We start from the raw sequence: 26,816 nt of genomic DNA, 5'->3' as shown, positions 1-26,816 counted from the left end.
TATGAGGTTAGGGCTTTTATTAGAAAGGAATAAAATAATAATAAACAATAATTCATACATGTCAATTTACAGGCTATAGGCTACATATTATGAGTAGGAAAAAAAAGAAAAAAATCTCAAATACCTGTTATGTACAAGAAGTGTTTGCCTAAATGGTGTGCTTAGTTATAAATACAAAGGTTTTCACACTATAGTCAAGAGTTCAGTGATCAGTAAATGCTTAAAAAAAAGAGTTGTTGGGGGGGGGGGGGGGGGGGGAAGGAAAAACCAACAACACAACTACAACAACACACAGACTAATAACAGACCTAAAATAATAATAAAACACTGGATGAATAATGAAATGAAGTGTCAGTGTCCAGCACTGGCAAACGTTCATCTGACTATCATATCTGTCTCTGTGCTGAGAGGATTCAAACACCCTCTGTATTCTTTTCTTTTTAAGTGCTGAGATCACCACATAGTATGGTATTCTTGTTAAGGTATATATTTCATGAATGTGATATATAGGCAATGATATATGGTGATATAGACCCTCCAGAAACATGTGTTTATTTATGCGACCGCGCAGATTATGAAGGCGTCAATTTATTCCAAAAAGGGGCACAGCGATAGTCACGCAAACGTCCCGCATATTTCACAGCATAGAATTACAGAAAATCCCACGTACGTGTTTACACATATTTCACAACTTTCCGCATATTCCGCTTCTTTTCGCATATTTTGCATTTGTCATTTTTACACAAATTCCCGCTAATTTCACAGGATATAATCGCATAAAAACCATGCATATTTCATCGTAAATTCAATGATTTAAAGCCGCATAATCATGTTTTTTTTGGTTTTCTTTCTGGAGGGTCTAGTAGTAATCGATACAGTAGTTGCTCTTCCTGAAGAATCCTTAATAATAATGAGAGACCTGAACAGAGCACCATGTAATCGGTTTTTGAAAGACCTTCATCACTGGGATGAGAACAAAACAATGTCAACACATCATGTCAGCTCTCCTGCAGTTAAACGTTGACATGCTGTAGATGGCGCCCTAGAGCTTTGTCAGCAGCAGCACACATACAGCGCTCCTTTCCCTGCATCTAGCACAGTGGTTCCCAAACGTTTTCATGTCAAGGACCCCCAAGTTGACACAAATGATCCCGCGGACCCCCATTTAAAAAAAGATATGCCAGGGACCCCCCCCCCCATGAGAAGATTTATACGGCTCTAGCTGTGATTCTCAACCCGTTTAATTTCAAAGACCTCCATGCATTAGGTTACGGACCCTACCCCCTGGAACTCCCTCAAGGACCCCTGGGGGTCACGGGACCCCACTTTGGGAACCCCACTGCCCTAGATCAGTGGCTCTAAAATGTCTCGGGGCACCCCTGAAAATAACTTTCCCAAACCCACGGGGGTGCCGGATTTTGGATTACATCGTTACTTTTATAGCACCTGTTGTCATATTAACGGTACGTAAATCTCTCCCCCAAAACTATACAGTATACAGTATGTCACAAGGAAAACTGGAGAGAATATTTGTTTCCATTTAGGACCGATAAATGTTAATACTTGGCCCCCGTTAAATTTCTATTTTAAAATACTCCCGCACACTGTAGATCCGCTCGGTACAAGAGGATAATTTAATAATACTTAATACCAAAGGCTTATAGTAAATTACTAAATGATCCTCTTGTACCGAGCAGGTCCACACACACAGTGTTTTCTATTTTATTGAACATGCTTGGAGTTTAACCATGTAAACCGCACCATTCTTATTCTAGGGGGGGGGGGCATTCACCAAAAATACCCGATCTACAAGCTCACAACGCGTCACGTTGCGACGCATTGCAAGCTTGTAGATCGGCTATCTTTTGGCGAGGAGGTCTTGCCAAGTCTAGTGGGTCTAAATGGTCAAACTGAAGTGATACTGATGAATTCCCAAATGTTTTTTCTGAGGCACCCCCTGACTTGACTTGCGTCACGTCACCCTGGCCTAGGGTGCCGCGGCACCCACTTTGAGAACCACTGTCCTATAGATACAATACATCCACAATGATGACACAGTAAACTAACAGATAAAACTACACATAAGGATGACACGTTCTATTGCGCTTCAGTCTGTGAATTACTACATCAATCTTCCAACCGACTCAACCGACCCCAATCAACCGAAAGGAGGTAGGAAGGACGCGTGCGGTTCACGACATCAGGACAAGGGGCGCCAGAAACAACAATGTGCAAAAATAAATATGAATATAGCTGCACATGAAGTGCCAACTCTGAGGAAACATCGTCAATTAAGTTTTCCTGAGAAAGAAGGTGTAATTGATTTGATCAGTATTTCAGTTCAGTATCCCCCCCCCTGCCTCCACAGGATGTAGTACATTATTATGAAAGGTTCTGTGTGTCACAAAGCACAGAAACCGTTTCGTTTCAAATTCACCGCGGCGGCTGTGCTGCCGCTATTATTATTCACACATTTCTGCAGCCGAAGAAGTCCATTCCGACGTAGCGGGGGTAGCCTTCTAGTGAGTTCATGTTGACGGGATCAAACTTCCAGTATTGCCTTCCGCGGATGAAGTGAGCGTAGCCTTATATGAGAGAGAGAGAGAGAGAGAGAGAGAGAGAGAGAGAGAGAGAGAGAGAGACACGGTTAAGTGTTACATTCCTGGCCGCTAATATGGGGTAGCATTCGGATATGCCTGGAATGAGTTTTTTTGGTTATGTCACAGAGTGCGAAACTGGTCATTTTAACCAGTTAAAACATGGGCCAAGGTAAATGAGTGGTCCTAGAGGGAGTTCCATGATGGAAAAGTTGGTAAACAAATGGATTGTAGATCTTTAACTCTTGAGAGAGCGGGTTCCATTTGGTTTCATCTCACGCTCTTTCCTTCTTGTTTATTAGAAGCATAATATTAAGTTATTGAGTTAAGAGAACTTACCATATATGTCTTTGAAGGCAGCGTCGACGTCGTCGGGAATGCCGGCCCAGTCCTGCATCCTGCGAGGGTAGACTGAGTCCACGCGGTTCTCCCGCGGACTGAACTTCCAGTAGCTTCCCGACTTGAAGAAGTAGGTGTTGTAGTTGCTGTCCTGACCCCAGCGGAGGGACGCCTGGATGTGGCTGACCGAGAGGCCCAGGCTCCGGATGGACTCCGGACCCCTGATCTGTCTCTCGGCGTCAAACACCCAGTAGTTCTCACCTAGCAACGAGGAGGAGAATCAACACTGGATATACCTCAGATTAACATAGAGGACATTTGCGAGCAGTGGCGTAATGGTGATTTTCCTTCCCCGCAGTAGCCTACGGCATGTTAATGACGCCCCAGACATGCACGCGCACGCCTACATGTGTGCAATGCGCAACAGAACAGCTGACAGCCCAGTAGTCATAGAGTTATATATGACAGTTTTAGAGTTAGACACACAAACACAAAAGTAGACTTAAAATAATCAGACACATTTACTAGTAGCGAAACTAAAACGTTTCCTTTGGACTAATCTCTTCTTCTTCGGTGGAGGAGGAGGCATATATTCTTGTTGCGTGCAAACAGAACAGGACAGAAGCAGTAGGCTAACTGGAGCCATACTTTAGCCATATTTATAAAGCTCTCAATAGTCTTGCACCTTCCTACCTACATTAATTACTGCCTGCCTACTGCCTAGAGATATGTCTCAAACCGTCCGTCCCCTCACTGCTGGCCTGCTCAAAGTGCCTGAAAAAATGGCAACAAAAAACATGGCGAAGCATATCAATTCTTGATATTAAAAAAAAAGCTTCTAATATATTATTTATGCCCCAAAAACTATAAATTTCACACTATTAAGGCATGCAACCGGCCGGTTCCACACGCTGCACAAGGTGCCCTTTTTTTCACTTGAGCACCTGCCCCTCTAAATGTCTGTGCACGCCACTGGTAATTTACATACATTATCTGATCTAAGCGCGATTGAAATATTTACATGAAAGACTTACATGTCACGAATCCAAAGCCTGGTATTTAGTTTAAAGCCTGGTAATTAACATTCTTTAAAAAATAGTTATCCTGGGCTACAAGGATTATAAGATGTTTGACTGGTTATGTTTATCCTGCTGTGTTAAACATCCCGAGGCGCTCCTGTGATCCATCCGTCCCTAACGTTCAACCAGTAAACCACATAACAAGCAAGAGAGGGTTATATAGCATCATCTCCCGCCGTCGTCCCGCCGCACCTTGAAAGAACCAGATATTCCCTGACTGATCTTCAAAGGCGGCGTCGATGTTGTCTGGAATGCCCCTCCAGTGGCGGCTGGCCAGCGCCGGGTACCCCCGCTCAAGGTGCCCGTCCCGGATGCGCCACACGTAGCCCGCCTTGAAGAAGAACAGCTCCCCTCGGATCATAGACACGGCATCGAAGTCCGTCTGGCAGGCGTCGGGCTATAGGAAAACAAGACGAGAGCACTTTGTTCACTTCCCGAACACACCGGTGAATGTTGGGGTGGTTTGCCGCCCTGGCGTTTGCTTTCATTTCAGCAGTGGTGGAAAGAGTACTCAGTTGTTTTACTTAAGTAAAAGTACCAATACTGCAATTTACAACTACTTCGTTACAAGTAAAAGTATGGAATTTAAAATGTACTTGAGTAAAAGTACAAAAGTATCGGCATCAGAAGTACTCGTTGCAGAATGTCCCATTTCACAAGTGTACAGAATCTATTGAAAATAGCAGATCTACAAGCTCACAGTGTGTCGCGGTGCGACACGTTGTGAGCTTGTATATCTGCTATTCAAAGGGCCGAAATGTATAGGGTTGAAGTCTATGGGTTGAAGTAGTTAATGTATGTTTTCTAATCAAAATTTAAATCGCCAAAGTAACTATAGTAACTAAAGTTTTCAAATGATTGTAGTGAAGTAAAAGTACAAATTTTGGCTCTGAGATGTAGTGGAGTAGAAGTAAAAGTACTGTAAATTGGAAATACTCAAGTAAAGTACAAATACCTCCCCCACCCTCTGGTTAGTATACATAGTCGTTTTACAGTTTGCTACTGTAAATCTGAACTTGGACGATACCTTACCGAAGATGTGGGCTCCTAATTAACCCATTCTGAACGGGAACCCATATTGGTGTTGGCATCATGTTATGCTTTAGCTATTGAAAAATAGCAGATCTACAAGCTCATAGCGCGCCACCGAGTGGCGCGCTACGAGCTTGTAGGTCTGCTATTTTTGAAAAATCGAAGAACGACTGACATTTTTTTAATCTGATCTCAGGTCAGAATGGGATAATCAGACAAGTGTGTGTCCAGTGGAAAACCTCGTATGAATCTGATCTCAGGTCAGAATGGGTTAACTATACAGTAACTTCAGTCTGCCCCCCCTTCAGCGTGAACAAGGTCACAGATGCACTTCTTGCTATTGATGCCTTGCAAACGGGAAGCGATGAAATGCGCCTATAGTTCATTTTCAATGAGACCTGTGTTTTTGCTCTGACCTGTGTTTTCCTTGCGTTGTTGCGCCCCCTCTTCAACAGACCGGGAGGAGACCTAGTGTGTTGATCCATCCAGGCAACAACGCCTGCGTTCCTCGCTTCACGTTTGCAAGGCCCTTAAATTGCATACTGTCTTAAACTCTTTGCTGCTAATTCCAGAATGCATTCCACACATTTTTTTGAGTGGTGCGCACACCGCTGTGTCTATTGTACCTCCGTAATATTACGGTCAATGCTTGTGGGAAAGGTTGGAGCGATTGGTGCAGGCAGTGATGAGCTACGGCAGTGTTTCAGACAGACATGTTTTTCTTAACCCATTCTGACCTGAGATCAGATTCATACGAGGTTTCCACTGGACACACACTGGTCTGATTAACCCATTCTGACCTGAGATCAGATTCTAAAAATGTCAGTCGTTCTTCGATTTTTCAAAAATAGCAGACCTACAAGCTCGTAGCGCGCCACTCGGTGGCGCGCTATGAGCTTGTAGATCTGCTATTTTTCAATAGCTAAAGCATAACATGATGCCAACACCAAAACGGGTTCCCGTTCAGAATGGGTTAATTTCCTGAAAAATGTCCCCCCCCCCCCCCCGTCAGCACAGCAGAGAATAGAGCCTTCTGACCTTTTTTTTAACCCGCTTCCTGAAGAGTCTCTCTCTCTCTCTCTCTCTCTCTTTCTCAGCGTGGGCACACTTGAACTTCCACGCGGCAGAATGCCACTGCGGGGCAAGCTTTTCCAGGGAATCTGGCCGCCGCGGCAATCTGCCACGTGGGTTTAGAGCCTCAATTCCATCCACCAGCTGTCTAAAAAACCCGGAAATGACGCAAAAGACAGCTTCTTTTGTCCGCGCATGGAATCTTAGGTGTAGTCTCACCCAGTGTTGTTTTTGTCATAGTCTTTTGAATAATTTTATTCACCTGGAATGTTTTGATGTTAGTCTAGTTTTAGTCGACTAAATCTACAGTTGATTTAGTCGACTAAAATGTGTTTTGACAGGCCTTGATGCCGTTGTAATGGCAGATTTTACACTTTGTTTGCATGCTGAAAAGCTGCGACGCGTTGTGAACTTGTAGATCTGCTACTGGATCTCTTGTCCACTAGTTCCTCCCTAACATTTAGTCTAGTTTTTATTTGTTGACGAAATTGACAATATATTTAGTCTTATATAGTTTAAGTCATCATAGATTCGTTTATTTTTTGTTTTTATTTTGTTTTAGTGGAAAAAAAGGTAGTCGACGAACATTTTTCGTATTCATTTTATAGTCGACGAAAAGAACACTGCAGGTCTCACCGTTGTGATGGTGATCTCGTTGGTCTCGGGGTTGACGGGCGGGGGCGGCGGCGGGGGCAGGACCTGCGGACGCTTGCCGTACAGGTGTTGGATGCCCTGCTTGTCGTCGTCGCTCAGCTCCAGCGGGTAGGAGAAGCTGTAGTAGGCGGACATGACGGCTCCGGGCTCGTTGGAGTGCTGGAGGCCCAGGACGTGACCAAACTCATGGGCGGCCACCTGCAGAAGGTCTGTGCCTGTATGTATTATCAGCAGGGTTATACATACAGTATGTAATGTATCTGCGCTGCACACGGGTGCAGTCTGTTTGTTTACAAGTGAGAGACGAGCGCTCTAAGCACTTCTGAACTTGAACCCTAGCATCCCTAGTTCTGGGGGGTGGCGGGGGGGAGGGGGGGGGGCAGGGCGAGGGGGGGGTTGGGGGTTGGGGGTTGAACGATCTGCAACAACAACAGAACTGTCACGACATGTCCCGACGCGCTGTCGTGTGGTGACTGACTGGTGGTGAGGTTGTACGTCGGCTGTTTTGGGGCCGAAAACAATTTGTGTTGTAGAGGGAAATAAATTCACTAGCACTATTCACTTGGTGAATAGTTTAATTTGTTTAGGTTTAGTGCCCTAAACCGAAACAAACATTAAAAGTCCATAGACTTGGCTGCCATATGATGTCACGTTTAGTGCCCTAAACCTAAACAAACATCAAAAGTCCATAGACTTGGCTGCAGCCATATGACATACTTTCAAAAGCCAAGCATTGGAGCCCCTCCTACATCGAGCCGTGTGGTTACCGTCCACAAACTTCGTCTTAAACAAACATGAAATTCCCATTGACAATGAATGGAGAACTTTACGTCATAGTGTCTGAGGCAAATAGACACAGTGTCTATTTTTCGTTGTGATGATGTACATGTATACGATGATAAGAGTGCCCCTCACTTCACACGGGTGTGTGATTTAAAAACAAACAAACCAACACATATTTGGTGTTCTGAGGAGATTATATCAAATACCAGAAAATACCTTTAATATTTGCCTCATGTCACTATAACAATGAGACTTGGCAGCCAGATCCTCTACTTTATACTTACTGTACCTACTTATTATAGCCTCTAAAAAAGACAAAGGCTTACCCATGTTGTTGCCGACGGTCCATGACTCATCGTAGTCGAAATGGATGTCGCCCTGCCGGTGTGTGTTGGGGAAGAAGGCGTGGGCGAGGATACCTCCGGGCCCGTCGAACGGAAGGCTGTCCCCGTGCCAGTACCTATGTGTTCCAAAAGATATCTTAAAGGAATACTTCACCCCCGGAATGAAGATGTTTGTATCAAGTGATTCACCCCGTGTGTTGCCGTATTGACTTGGTGCCGCATGATTCTTGCGCAAATGTGAATCTCGATTTTCTTTTTTTCACGATTTTCACACGATTCTCATTGGTGGGAGAATCGTGGTAATATTTGGTAATATTTATTGTCTTCTATAGTCTGTAGTTGCTGAACATTAACTACATTCAAAATGTGGCACCTGGAGCCATAACTACTGTGGCTTTAAACAGACAGACAGACAGACAGACATCAAAGTGCTTGACTTAAACCTCTCTTAAAGTCTCTCTCTTGTAGCAAAAAATAAGAGTAACTAAAATGAATTGGACAGCCAAATCGTGCTGCACCATTCTTGCTCAAAATTTAGAAATGAGATCACATACAAGGTGTCTGAATCTAGAATCGCGATTTCTTTTCGATTCAGCTTTAGATTGGATTTTTTGGGGGCCTTTAGTTTTTCCCCCTTTGGCACTGCTTTCCCGGCGGGCGAGAATGTGCGTGTTCTCAACATGCACACTACTCGTTTGTAGTGCGAGACTTAATTGTTTACACGGAAATGCATTAAACAGTTCACGAGTGGCACGATAGATGGCATGTTGTTTTGGAAGTACAGAGCATTGCAGCTGGATAAATGGACTGTACTGTTACTCTAAGTTATGTGACGGTTTACAAAACGGATGTTTTGATCATCATTTGATGTGTTGTTTTTGTCGTTAGACGCGGCCGCCGAATTCATCAAGCCTCCTCTCGGTTCTTTGTTCATCGGGGAGGCATGCGAGGAGGAGGGCGAAAAAAAAACCAATGTCTCCAGGCGTTCGAGGCAACATGGGGTGAGTAACTGATATAAATATTTTCATTTCGGGGGTGAAGTATGTGGGTATTATTGCATACTACTAAGTCTGGGCTAAACGCAAACTCTTGCTGCACTCCCTTTGATCTTCAAATGAACAAATAGGGGAAGAAAGAAACGACGGCAGGACTTTGTCATGTCGTTGCAGCTGTTTGTTGTTATTTTTGTTATTTCTTGATTGATTTAAGAAGATGACACCATCCATTATGTTCATTATGGTCTCCGCTGTTTGTCATTATGTTTGTCATTTCACACACACACACGCACACACACACACACACACACACACACACAACCATACTGGCAAGATTTCTCTCCCTCTCTCGTTGGTACTGTCTCTCTCTCTCTCTCTCTACCTCAGTCTGAACCCACAAATACTGTAAGCTCTATCAACATATTTTTGGATTCATGATGTACTTGTTCCCTCTTGTTTTCAACTCTTGTTGTTACTCTGTCTTTCTGCCCTTTGTTCCTTGCGATACGCTTTGTTGGCGAGGCTCTTTGTCAGAGAGGCAAACCTCGTAAATATGTTTGACTTGATTCTGCTTCGACTTGATTCTGCTAGCCTAACACATTCTGGACGGGAACGCCTTTTGGTGTTTTAACCCATTCTGACCTGAGATCAGATTCATACGAGGTTTCCACCGGACACACACTGGTCTGATTAACCCATTCTGACCTGAGATCAGATTCTAAAAAAATGTCAGTCGTTCTTCGATTTTTCAAAAATAGCAGACCTACAAGCTCGTAGCGCGCCACTCGGTGGCGCGCTATGAGCTTGTAGATCTGCTATTTTTAAATAGCTAAAGCATAACATGATGCTGAACACCATAATGGGTTCCCGGTCTGAATGGGTTAAGCATTATGTTATAATTTAGCTATTGAAAAATAGCTGACCTACAAGCTCATGAACTTGAAAATGTGCCACAAATCTTTGAATATAGGCTACTGTATATTCTTTCAGAGAGAACGTTTGTAACTCAAATCTTTGCTTCTGGGGGGGTGGGGTGGGGTGGTCCCTGGAACAGCAGGCAATTACATATAATCTTTGCGGTCCTTGACATGAAATAGTGAGCACCACTGACATAGAAACATGAGGATTTTCCAGAAAAAAATACATTTTAAAATTAAAAGACATTTTTTTGTAATTTCGACGTCGGGGCCTAAATGGGCTAAGCTTCGCTAAAAGCTTTGCTCGCACACGGGGGGGGGAGGGAAGAAAAAGAAAAACATCTCCTTCACCTCGTGAAGTCGATGACGATGTCGGCCTTGCCGCTGCGGACCTCGGTGAAGGTGAGCGGCGTGACGTCGCTCCACACGCGCAGAGCCTCCTGCAAAACACGGCGCACCTTGTCCTCCGTCATCTGCCAGGGAAAACGCACCACCCTGGGTTGGGGACAACCACACACACACACACACACACACACACACAATATAACATCATCTGCCAGGGAAAACGCCCCACCCTGGGGTGGGGGACATGTTGCCTGATCAGCTCTCGGCTTGGGTATTCCTACAATCTGCAGGCCCCTCACGACTGATTTATGGACATCCAAATATGAACACAAGTGGTTTACATTTGTAGCCAAGCTGTATAATGGCATCCTTAAGACGCTGGTACTTAAGCACCTTGGTAAGGAATGCCTCTTCACACACACACACACACACACACACACACACACACACACACAACCCAGCTGGCACTCGCTCACGCTCACGCACCAACACGCCTCTCTTCACTGGCTCCCTGTTCGTTTTTAGAGTACTGTAGATTTTAAGATTCTATTGTTTGTTTTTAAACAACTGAACGGTCTGGCACCTCAGTATCTCTCTGATCTCATGGTTTAAACTCCCTTCAAGTGGTCTGCAGGCCACTTGAATCTCGAGGTCACAAAGAAGACATGTTTAAAGACCAGAGGTCTGTCGACTCGTAGCCCCCAAATTGTGTAACGAGCTCCCCTCATATCATGTCAAACTGGCCCCCACGCACCATCGAGACTTTTAAATCTCGCATTTAAGACCCACCTTCACACCTTTAATTCCGTTTCAGAGTCCCTGTGGTTTTTGTTTGGCTTTGTTGTCATGTGTTATTTTTTTGACGGTGTGGTCTTGCTTGTTGTTTCTAAGTGATATATTTCTGTAGAGCACACGCGGAGGCAAAGACACATGCATGTCGTCCAACCACACACATACACACACACACACACACACGCACGCGCATGCACGCGCGTCGCACACACGCACATACACACACGTCAGGAACTGTAGATGGCTGCACACAACAGGGACCACCAGCCTTGCAGGTGTCGCTGCTCATCTCATCTGATATGAGGTGTGCTGCTGCCAGCCAGCGCCCCTAGGGCTCTGATACCAGATAATACTATATCATATCATGGTCTTCCTTTTTCCCTTTTCTTGGGGGTGAAACCACCCAGTGTGATGTATGAGAAACACCTCCCCCCTCCCTCATGTGTCATAAACAGACACCATCACTCATATGCGCTACATTTACAGGGCCTTAATGCCTTCTTAATAATGATGATTCCATGCCAAAAAATGTAAACAGCTGTAACAATGCATATACGACCGATGTGTGGGGTTCCTTGCGTTATGCGGCTTATTATAGTAAATTGTGTAATGTCATGGGGATGATATTGATATTCCTATAGACTGAAATTGGCCCAACAAACAGAACGGCCTCTATGCACACGTATACACGCCATTTTGGAAAGAACTCGGGCCACTTCCCTACTTCCTTCACAGGTGTTACCAATGACACTAATGAAGGCTCTGTTCCATTCTGGTCAAACAGAGTTAGGGTGCTGCTATAGAGCGTCACAGTCCCGCCCCCTTTCATGACGACGGCAGGCCCAGGAAATAATTCCAAATGCATTCCAAATTATGGTTAGAAAGTGTTAAAAATAAAATGAAATACGACACAGACGCTTTCCTGGGTTCGTTCGTTGTAACGGTTGAAAAGAGTATCAGATATCGGTACAGATATGCGGTTCTCAACTGAGGTTCCCTCTAACAAATTATTATTAAAAAAAGAAAAAACGTTTCTACTTCAACCAGATCCCTTTCAGGTGTAGTGGAATAATGGCTCTCAGATGTATACGGTATTCATATCCGGCTCCCTGGATCACATAATTCCGCTGAGCGCCGAAGGCTTGTGGTTCACGTTCAAGTGCCTTCCAGTAGTAGCGGTGTGTGATGTGAGCGGCTTTGGTTACACCTGCGTTAATCCATTAAGACCTGGACCGCAGCTGTGTCACCTTTAGCTTTTACAGTAACCACTTTAACCTGCACCCTTTTGGTGTTTTAAGCGTATAATGTTATCATTTAGCTATTGAAAAATAGCAGATCTACAAGCTCATAGTGCGGCACCGAGTGCCGAGCTTGTAGGTCTGCTATTTTCGTGAAAATGTGGCGCAAATCTTTGAATATATATTCTTTCACAGCGAACGTTTTTAACTAAAATCTTTGCACCTGGGGGGGGTCCCTGGTTCCTGGCTGGTACAAAACATTTTCAGATGGGGGTTGGTGGCCGAATACATATAATTTTGGGGGTCCTAGACATGAAATAGTTTGAAGAACCACATGGATAGATGTTGTTTTTCAGAAAACTGTCAGGATTTAGAAGAAGTTAATAGCCGTGTTTCCTGTCTTTCAGCAGTTTCGGTAGCCGATACATTAACCCATTTAGACCTGATGCCGATAAAATAAAATGAAAGGCTTCTAAATCCAAACGGTTTTCTTAAAAACCTGTTTCTATGTCAGTGGTGCTCAACCATGTTCATGTCAAGCACCCCCAGAATCATCTGAATTTGTCCGCCGACCCCCCGTCTGAAAATATGTTGTTCCAAGGACCCCCTCCCAGAAGCAAAGTTTTGAGTTAAAAAGAATATATATTCAAAGATTTGCGCCACATTTTCAAGATGTTAAAAAAAATAGCAGATCTACAAGCTCATAGCGCGGCACCGAGTGCTGCGCTATGAGCTTGTAGATCTGCTATTTTTTCCAATAACTAAAGTATAACATAATGCTTAAAACACCAGAAAGGGGTTCTCCGACCCTGAGTGGGTTAAGTAGAAGCTAAACACGCCTAGCAGGGTGTGATGAATTAAATCATATTAATGACAGAAAGATTTGCTGAGCATAATACTGTATCTATCATGGCGTGTTGAGGTTTATTTGAGCGCTGCTCGTGAAGCTTTCTAGAGTACCACAATCTTTCTTGTATGCTATGAAGTGGACCGGCTTCCTCCGTGTCCATACATAGACTAGTACTATGCCATTTTGGCGTGTTAGCATTTCAACTTCCCATTCTCTTTTTTTTTTATCCCACGATTTTGCAACCCATTTTTTCACCCAGTGTCACTGTCAATTATATAATGTAATCCTGGGTGCTACACTTCCTCTGCCAACCTGGGGGGCGGGTGGCGGCAGCGGACTGACCTCATGCCCCCTTCTATGCATGAGGAGTCCAAGCTGCTTCTTTACACCCGACAGGAGGGAGTTTCCCCAGCCGGACGTAGCGCCTGGAAGGAACACGTTATTCCGACCAGTTCCTTTCCCCTCCATCAGGCACCCCGGCTGGCCAGGGGGAGGTAGTTTAGAGACAAGGATTACTGCATATGTTTTGTGAGGGTAGGACCCTAGGGGACCCAGGGAGAACATGCAACTCCACACAGAAAGGCCCTTTCGCCAACCCCACCTCGGGTATGGGCACTGATGACGTGGAGGAGAGAACACGCCCCCCAGTGCCCACATCGTCCCGAGTGGGAATCAAACCTAGGACCTTCGCCTCACCTACCGACTGTGCCACCGTGCCCCCCACGTCCCCACAGACAGTGGCCTAGTGGTTAGAGTGTCCGCCCTGAAACTGGGAGGTCGGTTGGGGTTCGATCCCCGGCCGGGTCATACCAAAGACTGTAAAGAATGGGACCCAATGCCTCCCTGCTTGGCACTCCGCATCAGTGGATTGGATTGGGGGGTCAAATCAACTAATCAAATGATTCCCAAGCACGACACGGCTGCAGCTCACCGCTCCAAGAAACGGGTCAAATGTGGAGAACAAATCTCACTGCGGTAACGTTTGTGACAAATTGTGCAACTTTGACTTTGTTTCTCATAATTTCTCACCATTCTAAGACATGTGCTCTGTCTCAACGGAACACACACACACACACACATGGATGGAATGGAAGGAAGCTCATTGTTTTTGACGGGACTTGTTTTTTTGCAGTCCGTTCCCAAGGTCTGGATTGAAATGGGCCATGTTTGTCTCCTAGCCTTGGAATACTCTGCGCACAAAGTTAAGAGCTGCATGGTCTCTCTTTTCTGTGCGCGTGCATGCGTGCGTGTGTCTGGGGGGGCGGGGGGGGGGAGCTCCATAACTGAATCTTATCTTTATCTTACCCTTTCTTATCTTAATTTAAACATTTCTGACGGTTTCAGATAGGACTGAATTGCAGTCGTGACATAATGCCAAATACATCCTTTTTTCTCTCCCGGTTATCATTGTGACTGATAACAAAAGCCCTTTGTTCTGTCTCTCGTTCTTTATATTGTATAAAATAAACAATGGCTGCTACAAGGAAAGTATTCATGACAGGCAGGCAGACAGACAGACAGGCAGACAGGCAGACAGACAGACAGACAGACAGACAGACAGACAGGCAGGCAGGCAGGCAGACAGACAGACAGGCAGGCAGGCAGGCAGACAGACAGACAGACAGACAGACAGACAGACAGACAGACAGACAACAGCCTATATATAGCATGCTGTGCTGTACTCTGTTGTGGTGGGACTCGGATGAAAGAAAAACAATCGCATTCTTCAGATGCAGTGTTTTCAGAAACACAAACTCTTGTTTTTCAAGAATGCCATTTAACTTTTCAGAAGAAATGTGTTGACACAATGAGGCAAGGGGCAAGCCACTGATTGCAGTTGGCAAAGAATTTGAATTATGTTTTGTGTGCATTTTCTTTGTATGCCTGTACCTGTGCCTTTCATCCAAAAATGAAAAAAGAAATGTGTTGACAGAGACGGCAAGCAACACAAGTTCATTGTTCAGTAGGCTATCTTTAAAACACATTATTCAGCAAGTGCTATATCACTTTAGGGATACACGTTTTAGGATACAAGTTACCTGCTTTTTCTTTTGGTATTTTGAGCGATCCGTCATTTTATCAGAGTATCTGTCACTTTTTACAGCTGGTGGATGTCTTATCTTTGCAGCTTAAAGCCTTGTATGTCTTCTTGGCAGTACAGTATATCATGACAACACACGGCTCAATTATGGCTCCAGGGCAATGATGACAAGTAGCCAAATAAATCATAAAGTATGGAATTTTCATGAGTGGAAACTCCTTTTATAAAAATAATACTGCCAATCAATTATATGAGCAAATATAACTCATCTCGCCATCTTTGGCTCAGCTTCAACCATATTGTACCCCAATGTTGTTAAATGCACACACTGTTGAGTGCAAGTTCAAATAGACTGTTTAGGTCTATGATTTATTGCACCATATTTGACAACCCCATGAACCCTATAAAACGATGTGGATATTGTGTACACTATAGACATGTGCCCGTCGGCCACCGGCCTACTTGGGAACGATGCAAGTTGGGAACCTGTTGTCATAACACCCATTTTAACAGTCTTGAGCCCTTTTGTGCCCATAATGGAGATCCCCGTATCTGTCTGTCTGCCTGTGTCTGAAGAGTGCAAACTGACTGTGAAACGTGGACTGGTTAAGTAATCAAAATGGTATAGGTGTGGGTCAATTGGCTGAGGCAGAGGTCTAATGGTTTGAGGTCAGATGAGTTGCTGGCCATGACATCAGGGTGCTTAACTGCGACAGCAGGTCGCATTTACTACAGTATATACTATATATCCATCCCTGATGATGTCATGTGATGTCACAATAACCTGGGCACCTGGGGTGACCAGGGGGCTGATGTCACGTGATGTCACGATAACCTGGGTGGCTTGCCTGGGGTGACCAACCAACACACACACACACACACACACTGACAGGAAATGTTAAATTCCATAGTTAACTGCGACCTGCAGTCGCAATTTCACACTCCATGAAGGCTTGAATTCATGTTTTTTCTTAATTTTTTTCTCTCTCGTTGCATTCCTGAGTAATGAATGTGATGCCCCGCGGAGTAGACTCAAACCGTCTCCTACTAGAAGTCTCCTATAGAGCGTCGCAGTCCCGCCCCCTTTCATGACGACGCCTGGCCCAGGAAATGAATCGCAATGCATTTTTCCCATAGACATTTCAAAAAGTATTTATTATTTATTTAAGACCTTTTAAGCGCCGTACGAAGCCAACTCGAGTCGTGACAAATCATGACAACACACACAAAAAAATTGGACAAAACAAATAATTACATAGAAGAAAAACAACAACAAAAGTGTTGTAACATGCCGTTTTTTTCTACTTTCTAATTCTTTGTTTGGCCCGAAAGTTTTGTTCGTTGTCATGATTTGTCACGACAAGAGTTGGCTTTGTCCGCAGCGTAAACGTCTTTAAATAAATACTTTCTGAAATGTCTATGAGGAAAATGAACGGAGAATCATTTCCTGGGCCATGGTAGGGGGCGGGACTGCGACGCTCTATAGATCAAATCATTGGCTCCGAGCTATGAGCTTGTAGGTCTGCTATTTTTGAAAAATCTCGAAAATGTGGCGCACATCTTTGAATATATATTTTACTTTCAGAGCGAACGCTTTTAACTCAAATCTTTGCTTCTGGGGGGGTCCCTGGAACAACATATTTTCAGATGGGGGTCGGCGGCCTATATTACATATAGTTTTTGAGGTCCTTGACATGAAATATTGAGCACCACCGACATAGAAACATACAGTAGCTATTTCAGAAAACTGTCATGATTTAGAAGAATTTTTTTACATTCCGACTACGGTAGTACATTGAATAGAATAGTGTAGTGCAGAGTTGAGTACTATATATATATATATATGTGGTGAGTGACACGTACTTGTAGGTGAGGTCTGTCTTGTCCCAGCGGCCTCCATAGAGGACGAAGCGCCGCTGCCTGTGTTTCCCTCTGTAGTGGAGCTCCTTCTGCGTGGGGAAGTCCGGGACGCCGCAGCGCGGGCGGTTCCACAGCTCGCTGGCGTTGGCGGTCGTCGGCGGCGGCAGCAGGCTCGCCTCCTTCACCAGGTCCTGGGCGTGATGCGCGATCCTTCCTCGCTTCTTCAGGTCGTGGAACTTCTCGGACATGTGGAGCAAGCCCTTCAAAACAAACAGCCCATCGGCGTTCATCATCAACTTTCTTACTTTCATATATCAGAGACAGTATATAGCTAGATGATTTTTTTCACAATAGAGCTGCCTTTGACGGAAACCCAAACCATTGTCTGCCTTTGTCGGAATTCTCCGTCAGTTAATGTACTGTACTTCATCGATATATGAAAGATAATAATTTACTATTCTGTCCATATCGGGTCGCAACTCGAATGGGGCTGAGTCGGCTGTAGCGAACTTCACGACGTTCGACACGACAACTCGCGAGCTTTAGCATGCTGACTCGGTGGTGTCTCTCGGGGCTTAAGTTCGCTAGAGACGGCGCCCCTCCGTCATGGTCTAAAGCTATACTTTAGTGGCCAAAAATAAAAAATAAAACGTTTTTAGGCTGTTTTATAATGTGAAAATGCCACGCGCCGCTGGCGCCCTACTACTTCCTACTAGACATTCATGGACAACACTGTTTAAGATGACTCAATGTCATTCTCGATAAACGTTATTTCCTCAAACCAGGGGATGAGCGAGTGACGTCAGGACTTTATCAGTCGGCATCTTTTCCACTCTTGTCTCTCTGGGTCATTCACACCTGCATAATGATAATGTGAGACTGGCATTTGGGGCAAGCGAAGGAGAAAAAAAACCACGTTGTCCTTTCTTTCTGAACTGAGGCAAACACTTAAGTAAATTATGAGGTGGCAGAAGCATAGTTTTTTTTCTCCCCATTCTACTCATTCATTGTGATATTTACATGCTGGTCATATATATATATATATATATATATATAGCAACACAGAGACTTGTAATCTGGTCATGTTGTTTTTTCCTCTGTCGTAAAGTGGGTCCCAGAAGACTATCACTGTCCCTTATCCCTCTACCTATTAGAGTAAATACCCCCCCTGCCAAAAAGAGAGGAAATGGCTTTGCTTATTGCATCAGGGGGAAATTACAGAGAGTGCAGGCTCTCCTCTCCATGACCACAGTAGTGTTTCACTAGCTTCTCGCGTGGCGCCAACCAAAGCTTCCGAATTACGTTTTTTTTTTTTTTTACAGTTCTGGTGGTGCGCTTTGGGCCGTTCCTTAAATTACCAAACTTACACACTCTTCTACAACTTATCCTCTTCTACTGCTGAAGAGAACAGGCCCTGTGGGATGTTCAGCCCTGACGGTGCACGTTGAGGAGGTGGAGGCATCGTCCCACATTAACCTCATGCAGACCGCGGCCATCTTGCCATTAAGTTAACCCATTCTGACCGGAGATCAGATTCTAAAAATGTCTTCTACATCCTGACAGTTTTCCATTCTGACCTGAGATCAGATTCTAAAAATGTCTTCTATGTCAGTCGCTCTTCGATTTTTCAAAAATAGCAGACCTTCAAGCTCATAGCGCGCCACTCGGTGGCGCGCTATGAGCTTGTAGATCTGCTATTTTTCAATAGCTAAAGCATAGTGCATAGTGTGCTAACACCAAAATGGATTCCCGCCCAGAATGGGTTAATGGCAGGGTGGCAACTATACTGTAGCTGCAATTTGCCATTGACAGCCCAAACATCCAAACAGAAAAGTCCTATATCTGATTGTATTAATTAAACGACGTCAAACTCGGCAACATTGCAGCTGTACGGAAAGCTTGAATTGAATTATCCTCTTTCAATCATCTGCAAAGTGTTTGTTTCATAAAGAAAGATCCACCGCAGACATGTTATGAGCTACTTTCTGTCAAGAAATTCCTCGCAGGTGATCACCTGCAAGTTTTGGGAGTTTGGAAGCACTCGTTATCAGTAAAGCAACGTCCGGTCCTGCTGCATGCATTCTGTGACAATTCAAAACAGGTGGTGGTTACACTGCAGGCCCGTTGAGTGATATCCAACGAGCACTCCCAAACTGCAACACTTAGAAGAAGAATAATCACCTGCGAGGAATGACTTGACAGAAAGGAGCTCATACATAACATGTCTACGTTGGATTTTTATGAAACAAACACTTTGCAGATAGAAAGAAGACAATTCAAGCTTTTTTCGTACAGCTGCAATGTTAGTGAGAACATCGTTTAACACAATCAGATATGACTTTGTGCCAGGGGTTTGGATGTTTGGGCTGTCTACTTACCACCCATTAGCTTAATGGCAAGATAGCCGCGGTCTGCATTGTGGTCTATGGACAATGTGTTTGGACTCATTCCCGGGTGTGTTTTTATTATGTTCTGAATCAAGTGACCCACCACCGTCCGTCCCACTGTGCTGTGCAGGGCTGTAACACTGCTGTGTGGTTACAGAGCCACAGAGAACAATACCCAGCAGGATTCATGGAATGTGCTCCAACAGTCAGTCCCCGAGTCCTACAACTCCTCCTGACCACAGAAAGTAAAGGGGCTTTAGTTCACAGTGAGTGATGGACCTTGATCGAGGGAGAGACGCACACACCCCCCCCCCCCCTCTAGCCGCCATCTCTCCATTAGACTGGCTCCACTGTTCTTATTGCCTTTTACATTTCACTTAGTTTGAAAGATACCCTTTGACGTTTTGGAATTTCTGCCCTTTTTTTGTCTTTTCCGGCGACGGCGGGTCACATTAACGAAATAAAAGGTTTTTCATATTTTTGTCTGCCAGTTTCCCCCTGAAATGAATAGTTCTAGCTCGTCCTTTCACACTGAAATCCAGGCTTTGCACTGACCATGCATTCAGGAGTCAGGACGCAATATGGCCGACTAAAGTGGCATTACTCCTAAAGCTGTTCCTTGTATGACTTTGTTGGCTGGCAACCACTCCTATGTGTGTCTCTGTGTCCGAGCACGAAAATAGCAAATTAGTTGGTTTTCATCACCAAGTGTCACTGTTGTGCAGCCTAACACACACACACACACACACATTAACTGTATATATGATGATTTTGGGTGTGACAGTTCAGTGACAGTGCAGTACAGTAGAGGGACCCCCAGGGGACCCCCACACAGTTCGGGCCACCACCCTGGGCTCGTTCCTGTGGGTGTGGGAATTCCGGGGACCCCCTGGGGTCCCCCACACCGAGTTGCACCACTCACTTCACACGGGTGTAATTTTAAGTATAAAACAGGGAATAAGTGGTTACATAAAGGGCTAATTGAGTCCTGGTTTTGATGTTTGAAGAAAAACAACTGGCTAAAATTGGCATATGTCAACATATCCCTTTCAGAGAGGGGTTTTGACTGTTATTTCTAAACAGACTGATCCCAATCAGTAAGTTGAGAGGAGTATTGGGCTGCCAGGGTTGTAAAACATGGCTAATTCTAAGCAGTAGGTGCATGTGGTCTCCCCTGTCGTTTCAAAGGCATGAGAGATGAAACGCTTGCACGGTTAGACGAAATAGCCCCGACTCAAGTGTCAAATGGACCTATAGTTGACCCTGTCTGACCCTGCCTGCAGGGTGAGCGAAAACACAGCCAATACGTCTCCAAAGAGAGACCCACCAACAGGTCTGGATCAAAGTTCAAGGTTACACCCATATGCCAAGTTCATTAACTGAGAAGGTTTGGTCAGTGCAAAGATAACAACGTGTTGCACTATCGATGTCAGGGTTGTCGTTGTGTGTGCCACCAAGACCGCCGTATAGGGTGATGGTAACGATCCCCAGGATAGCTCAATGATTCAAGCATGGTGATGTAGGATAGACACAATTTTTCGGGCCAAACAAAGAATTAGAAAATAGAAAGAAACGGCAGGTTACAACACTTTTTTGTTGTTTTTCTTCTTTGTAATTATTTGTCCAAAATATTGTGTGTGTTGTCATGATTTGTTGGCTGGCTTTGTACGACGCTTAAAAGGTCTTTAAATAAATACGTTTTGAAATGCCTATGGGAAAAATGCATTTCCTGGGCCACTCGTCGTTCTGAAAGGGGGAGGGACTGCGATGCTCTAGTACTGGTTCTATAGTACTTCAATGAGCAGAGCAGACTGTATCATATGTTTTAGGACAAGAGTTATTTTAATGTTCAATACCTTTTGTAAAAAGCACAGTTGAAAAAATGATTATTCCACTAATGGAATAAAGGATTTTCTACTTGAACTGTGAGCAGAGTCGCCTTAATTGGACCTTCTTTAAGTTTGCCACCACTTTAAAAGAACTCTTGTCCTGAAACAAAAAAAAAACCCTCTCCAAAGAGCACCTGTTTACAGTTTTCTATATTTAACCCATTCTGAACGGGAACCCATTTTGGTGTAAGCAGCATGTTATGCTTTAGCTATTGAAAAATAGCAGATCTACAAGCTCATAGCGTGCCACCGAGTGGCGCGCTACGAGCTTGTAGGTCTGCTATTTTTGAAAAATCGAATCTGCGACTGACATAGAAGACTTTTTTTTAAATCTCTTTAAAAGAACTCTTGTCCTGAAACAAAAAAAAAACCCTCTCCAAAGAGCACCTGTTTACAGTTTTCTATATTTAAGGACCCACGGAGCGCTTTATCATCTTCTTTTTTCATATCGTATGTTTTAGTGTAGAAGATGGAAAATGTAGATGGAAAATGTAAAGTTTTTAGTAGTTCAATCAAGTTCAGTGGTTCACAGGAGGTTTAGTTTTGGCAGTCGCATGCAGTCACGCAGATGTGGAAGGCTTTGTGGCCCAACATCGCTTGATGTAATGCTCATGTAATTTCAGCACAGACAATGGAAATCCTGTTAGGACGGAGACTGTATAGCACAATGTTTCAGAAAAAGTCCCCGGGAGAATAAAGCCCCATCACAATCTGCTGAGTGAGCAAAGAAGTGACGAGAGTCAGTGATGAGACACTAACCTCAACAGCCAGACTCAGCCCCGAAGGCCTTTTGTCGGATGCTTTATCATTATGTGCACATGAGGATAGAGGAAGGGGGGGTGGGGGGGGGGGTCTCTTACATGTATGGACACATCTAGCTTCTGGTTATGTTGATGACAAGATCTGTGAGCTATAGTGGAGGGGATCTGACTGTGGTATTCACAAAGCGCACGTTAACATGCCTGTACACGGCATGCGTCTGAAGAGTGTCTCTGTTTTAACAACACTAGCTTTGCGTTTGCATTTGAGCATTATTTCAGCGACGTATCTCTGTAAAAGGTACAGTGCAACAAGAATGACTCTCAGTCATAACTGCCAGGTGCAACAAGCTCTTGTAGCGCCTGTTTTCGTTCGTTTTCCGACGTTCTTTTCACTTGCTTTTGTTACGGTTGTCCTCTAGCTCCAGTTTGCTCATAGCTTTAGCTTCTGTTGCCACTCGCTCTGCGTTGCGGTGGCTTCAGAGTATGGGTTTTTAACTTTTTTTTAGGAGGCATCATGACTAGGTCGCTAGTAAGGTCTCTAGTACAGTCGTCTTTACGGTCGCCAGTAGTGGTGGGTGCAAATGTAGTCCAGGCGCTTTTCAAGCACCTGGCAAAAAAAAGCATACGACTTTGAGCAAAAAGAGGCGCCGTGCTGACAGAATACAGATCATGTTTTCAGCATGTTGTCATTATAGCAACAGCAGCAGAACTGCTGACTCGTGGTGCATCCTAAGAGGATCTGCTTAATTTAACGCAGCTTGCCGGGAAAAAGGGGTAACCGAGGGCCACTGGGCCACTCGAAAAGTAGATTCTCCATTAAGATTAGCTCTGAATGTCTAAATAACATTAATCTAACATCCACTCAGTTCAGGACAGTAGGCAATAAGTCTTAAGTGACTGTTTACTCGAGGAGAGAGATGCCGTCTTGATTTGAAGGGCGTGTTTATGCCGATAAAACAAGGACAAAGGGGGCTGCTTCCTCGCTAGAGGATTTACTGTAGCAGATATGGGGAGATTATATGCTTTTTCTATCGGCCTCCTTATCCCCCAAAATCCAATACATCGGCTGGAAAATCAGAAACACAAGAGAAGGCAGTGCATGGTTAGATGATACAAACCCCTGGGTGTGACTGCATGTCTTATCGTTCCATGACACCAAAATATCCTCTGCTGAGTCCTTGAGGTTTCTTTTCTACTGCAATCTCTTATTGCATGCACAGCATATAGTTGTTGTTAAACCTGTCCCAAACTGAACTCACACACGGAGTCCTGGTTAATAATCTTTACTTCCTATCTGTGGAGCTGGGAATAGTGACAGTCAGTCAGTGATGATATGCTCTGCGCTCCCCTTGCATGACCTAGCTGGCCACCACATCAATGGGCGATTCACATCAAGGCAGAAAGGCCCCTCCTCCTCCTCTCCTCCAACTAACGAACTAAAAGCTTCTGATTAATTTCTAGAGGGAGGCGCACATGTGCCTCGTAACTACACACACACACACACACGCACACGCAAACGCACACACACACACACACTCTACAAGTGTCTTTCATTGGGTAGCTATAGTCAGCGCGATTGCAGCTGTGACCTAGTTCTGCTCATGGAAGCAAGCCGATGGGAAGCCAGAGTGCTCTCTGATGTCACCTGGGGTCTCACGCTCTATGTTTTGCCCAATAGTTTTTGCCCCAAAAAGACACGGACGAAGATATATGGGACAAAACAGGAAGAAGAGCCGAGGCCGGCACTCGGGTTTTGTTGACAGTGGGGATATCTAAACATTTAGACATGGAGTTCACTGCCGTTTTTTTTTTTCTTCCCCGGAGAGAGAAAGCAGCGTGTTTGTGTTGTATCCCTGCTGCCCCAAATGCCACAGACGGGGAGACTTGTCCGAGCTTGTATAATCACTGGCGCTTTTGTCAACAATGGGGGAACAAATTGACGAAACTAAAGATTAGAGTTTCCACCAGGCTAAATGAGCGAGAGACATAACAAAGTTGTCACCACACCACACAGGTGCAAAAGCGCTTTCTTTCTGATAATGTGTGGGTGGATACGCGCAGCTTTTCATGCGTTCCACTTAATTTCGTTACAATCCTTTGAGCTAAATCACGCTGTTGACAAAAAGTGAGGCTGCACGTCACAATAACCCTAATCCACTCCGTCAACAGCTTAGCCTGCAAGTAAACCTATGGAGTTATGCGCAGGGATACCACATTAGTGCTTACAGAAACTTGTTATAGTATACATACAGACACACTTTGTGACTCTTCCATATAGGCTACATATATAAGCCAAAATACTGCAATGAAGCAAATTCAAAGGTTTATACTCCCTCAGGGCCATTTGTGGTCTGCAGGCCAGTTGAAACTTGAGGTCACAAAGAAGACACGTTTAAAGACAAGAGGTGACCGAGCCTTTTCTGTCGACTTTTGTAGCCCCCAAATTGTGTAAGGAGCTCTCCTCCCCATCATGTCAAACTGGCCCCTGTGCACCATCGAGACTTTTAAAACTCACCTTAAGACCCACCTTTACACCTTGACCTTTACTTCTGTTTGAGTGTTTCTGTGATGCCACGATTCTGTGTGGCTTTGTTATTACCGCTATGTGTTTTTAGCTTTTTCACTTTCTGTAGGCTACAGCACTTAATTTGTAAACCTTGAGTTGAGTGGATTGGATTGGAATGATGATGTTGGAAAAAAAGCAAAAGCTTGAATGTGTTAATGTGTTGATGTCTGCAACTGATGCCAATGCCAACATAACATTAACAACATACATATGCTGGCTTCCACCCACCGCCACATAGTCTATGGAGGTCCCCCCCCCTCTCTCTCTCCCTCTCTCTATTTTATGGTGTTGTTGACAAAATGCCTAGAAGACCTGTTATTACGGCTTCCTGCCCTGCAGTCAAACATGGGAGCCCATGAACAACCATGTCTTATTTCCTCAGAGAAGCTCTTCTCTTCCCATACGGTGGTATTAAGGTAATCATCACCCCAACGGTTGACTGGCTGGCTGACTGACTGGCTGCGCAATAAGCCAGAAAGATCATAGTAGTATAGGCATCATCAGACATGAAGTTTTCTCTTTTTTTCCCGCTGTCAGGACATGACTGTACGAATTGTGCTGCCATCAGTGCTGAGCATGCAAAAGGCTTGATGACAGTAATTTATTCAGAGGAAACACTAGGCTACATGTAGGCTACTGTATGCATGCAGCAGGTATAGCCATAATGCACGTCCATGCAGTTAAAAGTGTAATTACAGTGACCGGTCATAGGCTACAGCTCATCGTTTTGTGTAAAAAGTACCCATTTTCTTAATTAATGGTGCAATTGCAGCAGGGACAGAATGCGTGAAGGTGCAAACTGCAAAATAGTGCTGAAGCAGCAGAACCATGTGGGCTATGACCAACCATCCCGGCACAATCATTCACAATTCTTTATAAATGCAATGTAAAAATAAATAAATAAGAAAACAAAGTTAATGCGTGGCTCGCGGCTTTTATAATCCACGCAAACGTGTTTTGTTTTGGACCAACAGAAAGTGCACGCACGCACGCCATAATAATAACAACAACATAACGGTCATTTGCTTTTATAGTGATATACTCGCGAAAGTTTGTAGCCTATTATTTTCCTTTTTCTGCTCTTTGTTGGTCCGGACGACAACAACAACACAGCAACAACAACACAAAGTAGCCTATAGCCCAAATAATAATAATAATAATAATAATAATAGAAACATTTTTTTCCACTACTCACCGGTGCAACTTTGTACCTGCCGCCGCCGCCGGATGATCCACGGTGGACGGGCGAACAATGCATGCTTCGGAAGCAATGCAGCGTGAAGAGCAGAGAAAGCGTCCGCATCATCAACATCATCATCACCGCTGCAGGAAGGGACAAACCATGCACAGCCAGACGTTACAAGAACAGCGTTCTCTTTCCGACATGCAGGGAGAGTTGGAGAATGACTCTGCCTCCTCTGGGGGGGGCTCTTATATAGATTCGGATTTCTTTGTTCTGCTCTTTTTTTTTCTTTTTTAAACTTCACATACACTTTTTTTTTTATAGCCTGGGGTGATAATACCACCCGCGCCCCACGTGACACTTAACCCCTTCACTTCAATGCTGCAGTTCTGTGTGTGTGTGTGTGTGTGTGTGTGTGTGTGTGTGTGTGTGTGTGTGTGTGTGTGTGTGTGTGTGTGTGTGTGTGTGTGCGCGCGCGCCGCGGCGAACTTGGATTCAAAACAGATGACCCACCTGTGGTGTGGTTCAAGTCCTTTTTTTTAGAGGGGTTTCGGTTTATTTGCACGGATGATGCAAATGTTAGGGGGGGGGGGGGGGGGGCGTACAAGCCAAACCGTGCACGTGCATGATGATGAGACAAAAGGAATTTACTCCACTTGGTTATATTTATCCAAACAGAGAGAAAGTGGGGGTTCTCTCTCTGTGTGTGTGTGTGTGTGTGTGTGTGTGTGTGTGTGTGTGTGTGTGTGCGCGTGTGCGTAAGAGACAGCTAGAAGACAGAACAAAGACAATGAAAAGATATCAATAATGAAGTTGAACAATGGACTTCCATTAAGCCAACATAAATCATACACATGATTTGGAAACCGAATGGAAAAAAACAAAAAAAACAATTGATGCAGACAAGGATAATATTTAAACAGGACGTTTAGCCTATATTGGAGCCAAGCAGCCATACTGTATGCAGGATGACATTTATAAAGGAGAGAATGTCTAGTAGGCCTAAACCGAGGAACTGAGGATGTAAGTGTGTGCGTGTGCGTCAGTCAGACAGACAGACAAATTCAGCGTCTTGGAGAGAAACAAATCGAGA

At 44.5% G+C, this 26,816-nt stretch overlaps 1 protein-coding gene across 2 annotated transcripts; it reads right to left on the bottom strand.

Moving 5' to 3' along the window:
• mmp11a (matrix metallopeptidase 11a) lies at window positions 1-25,925 on the bottom strand. Of its 2 annotated transcripts, none has more exons than XM_080766767.1 (8): window positions 25,736-25,925; window positions 16,941-17,197; window positions 10,163-10,306; window positions 7,882-8,015; window positions 6,755-6,987; window positions 4,208-4,412; window positions 2,937-3,197; window positions 1-2,585 (listed from the first exon to the last, which is right to left on the bottom strand). In XM_080766767.1, exons 1-8 carry the CDS (start codon window positions 25,856-25,858, stop codon window positions 2,467-2,469), a joined length of 1,476 nt encoding a protein of 491 aa, XP_080622893.1. In that variant the 5' UTR covers window positions 25,859-25,925; the 3' UTR covers window positions 1-2,466. The 2 variants fall into 2 exon arrangements, with proteins under 2 accessions (XP_080622893.1, XP_080622894.1); XM_080766768.1 differs by having other exon boundaries at window positions 7,882-7,997.
• Window positions 25,926-26,816: the final 891 nt, after the last annotated feature.

The sequence above is a fragment of the Protomyctophum bolini genome (assembly GCF_963924005.1).
Source record: "Protomyctophum bolini genome assembly, chromosome: 6".
NCBI classification, from domain to species: domain Eukaryota; kingdom Metazoa; phylum Chordata; class Actinopteri; order Myctophiformes; family Myctophidae; genus Protomyctophum; species Protomyctophum bolini.
The sequence above is the reverse complement of the archived record's forward strand: the minus strand, read 5'-3'. Positions and strand labels throughout refer to the sequence as shown.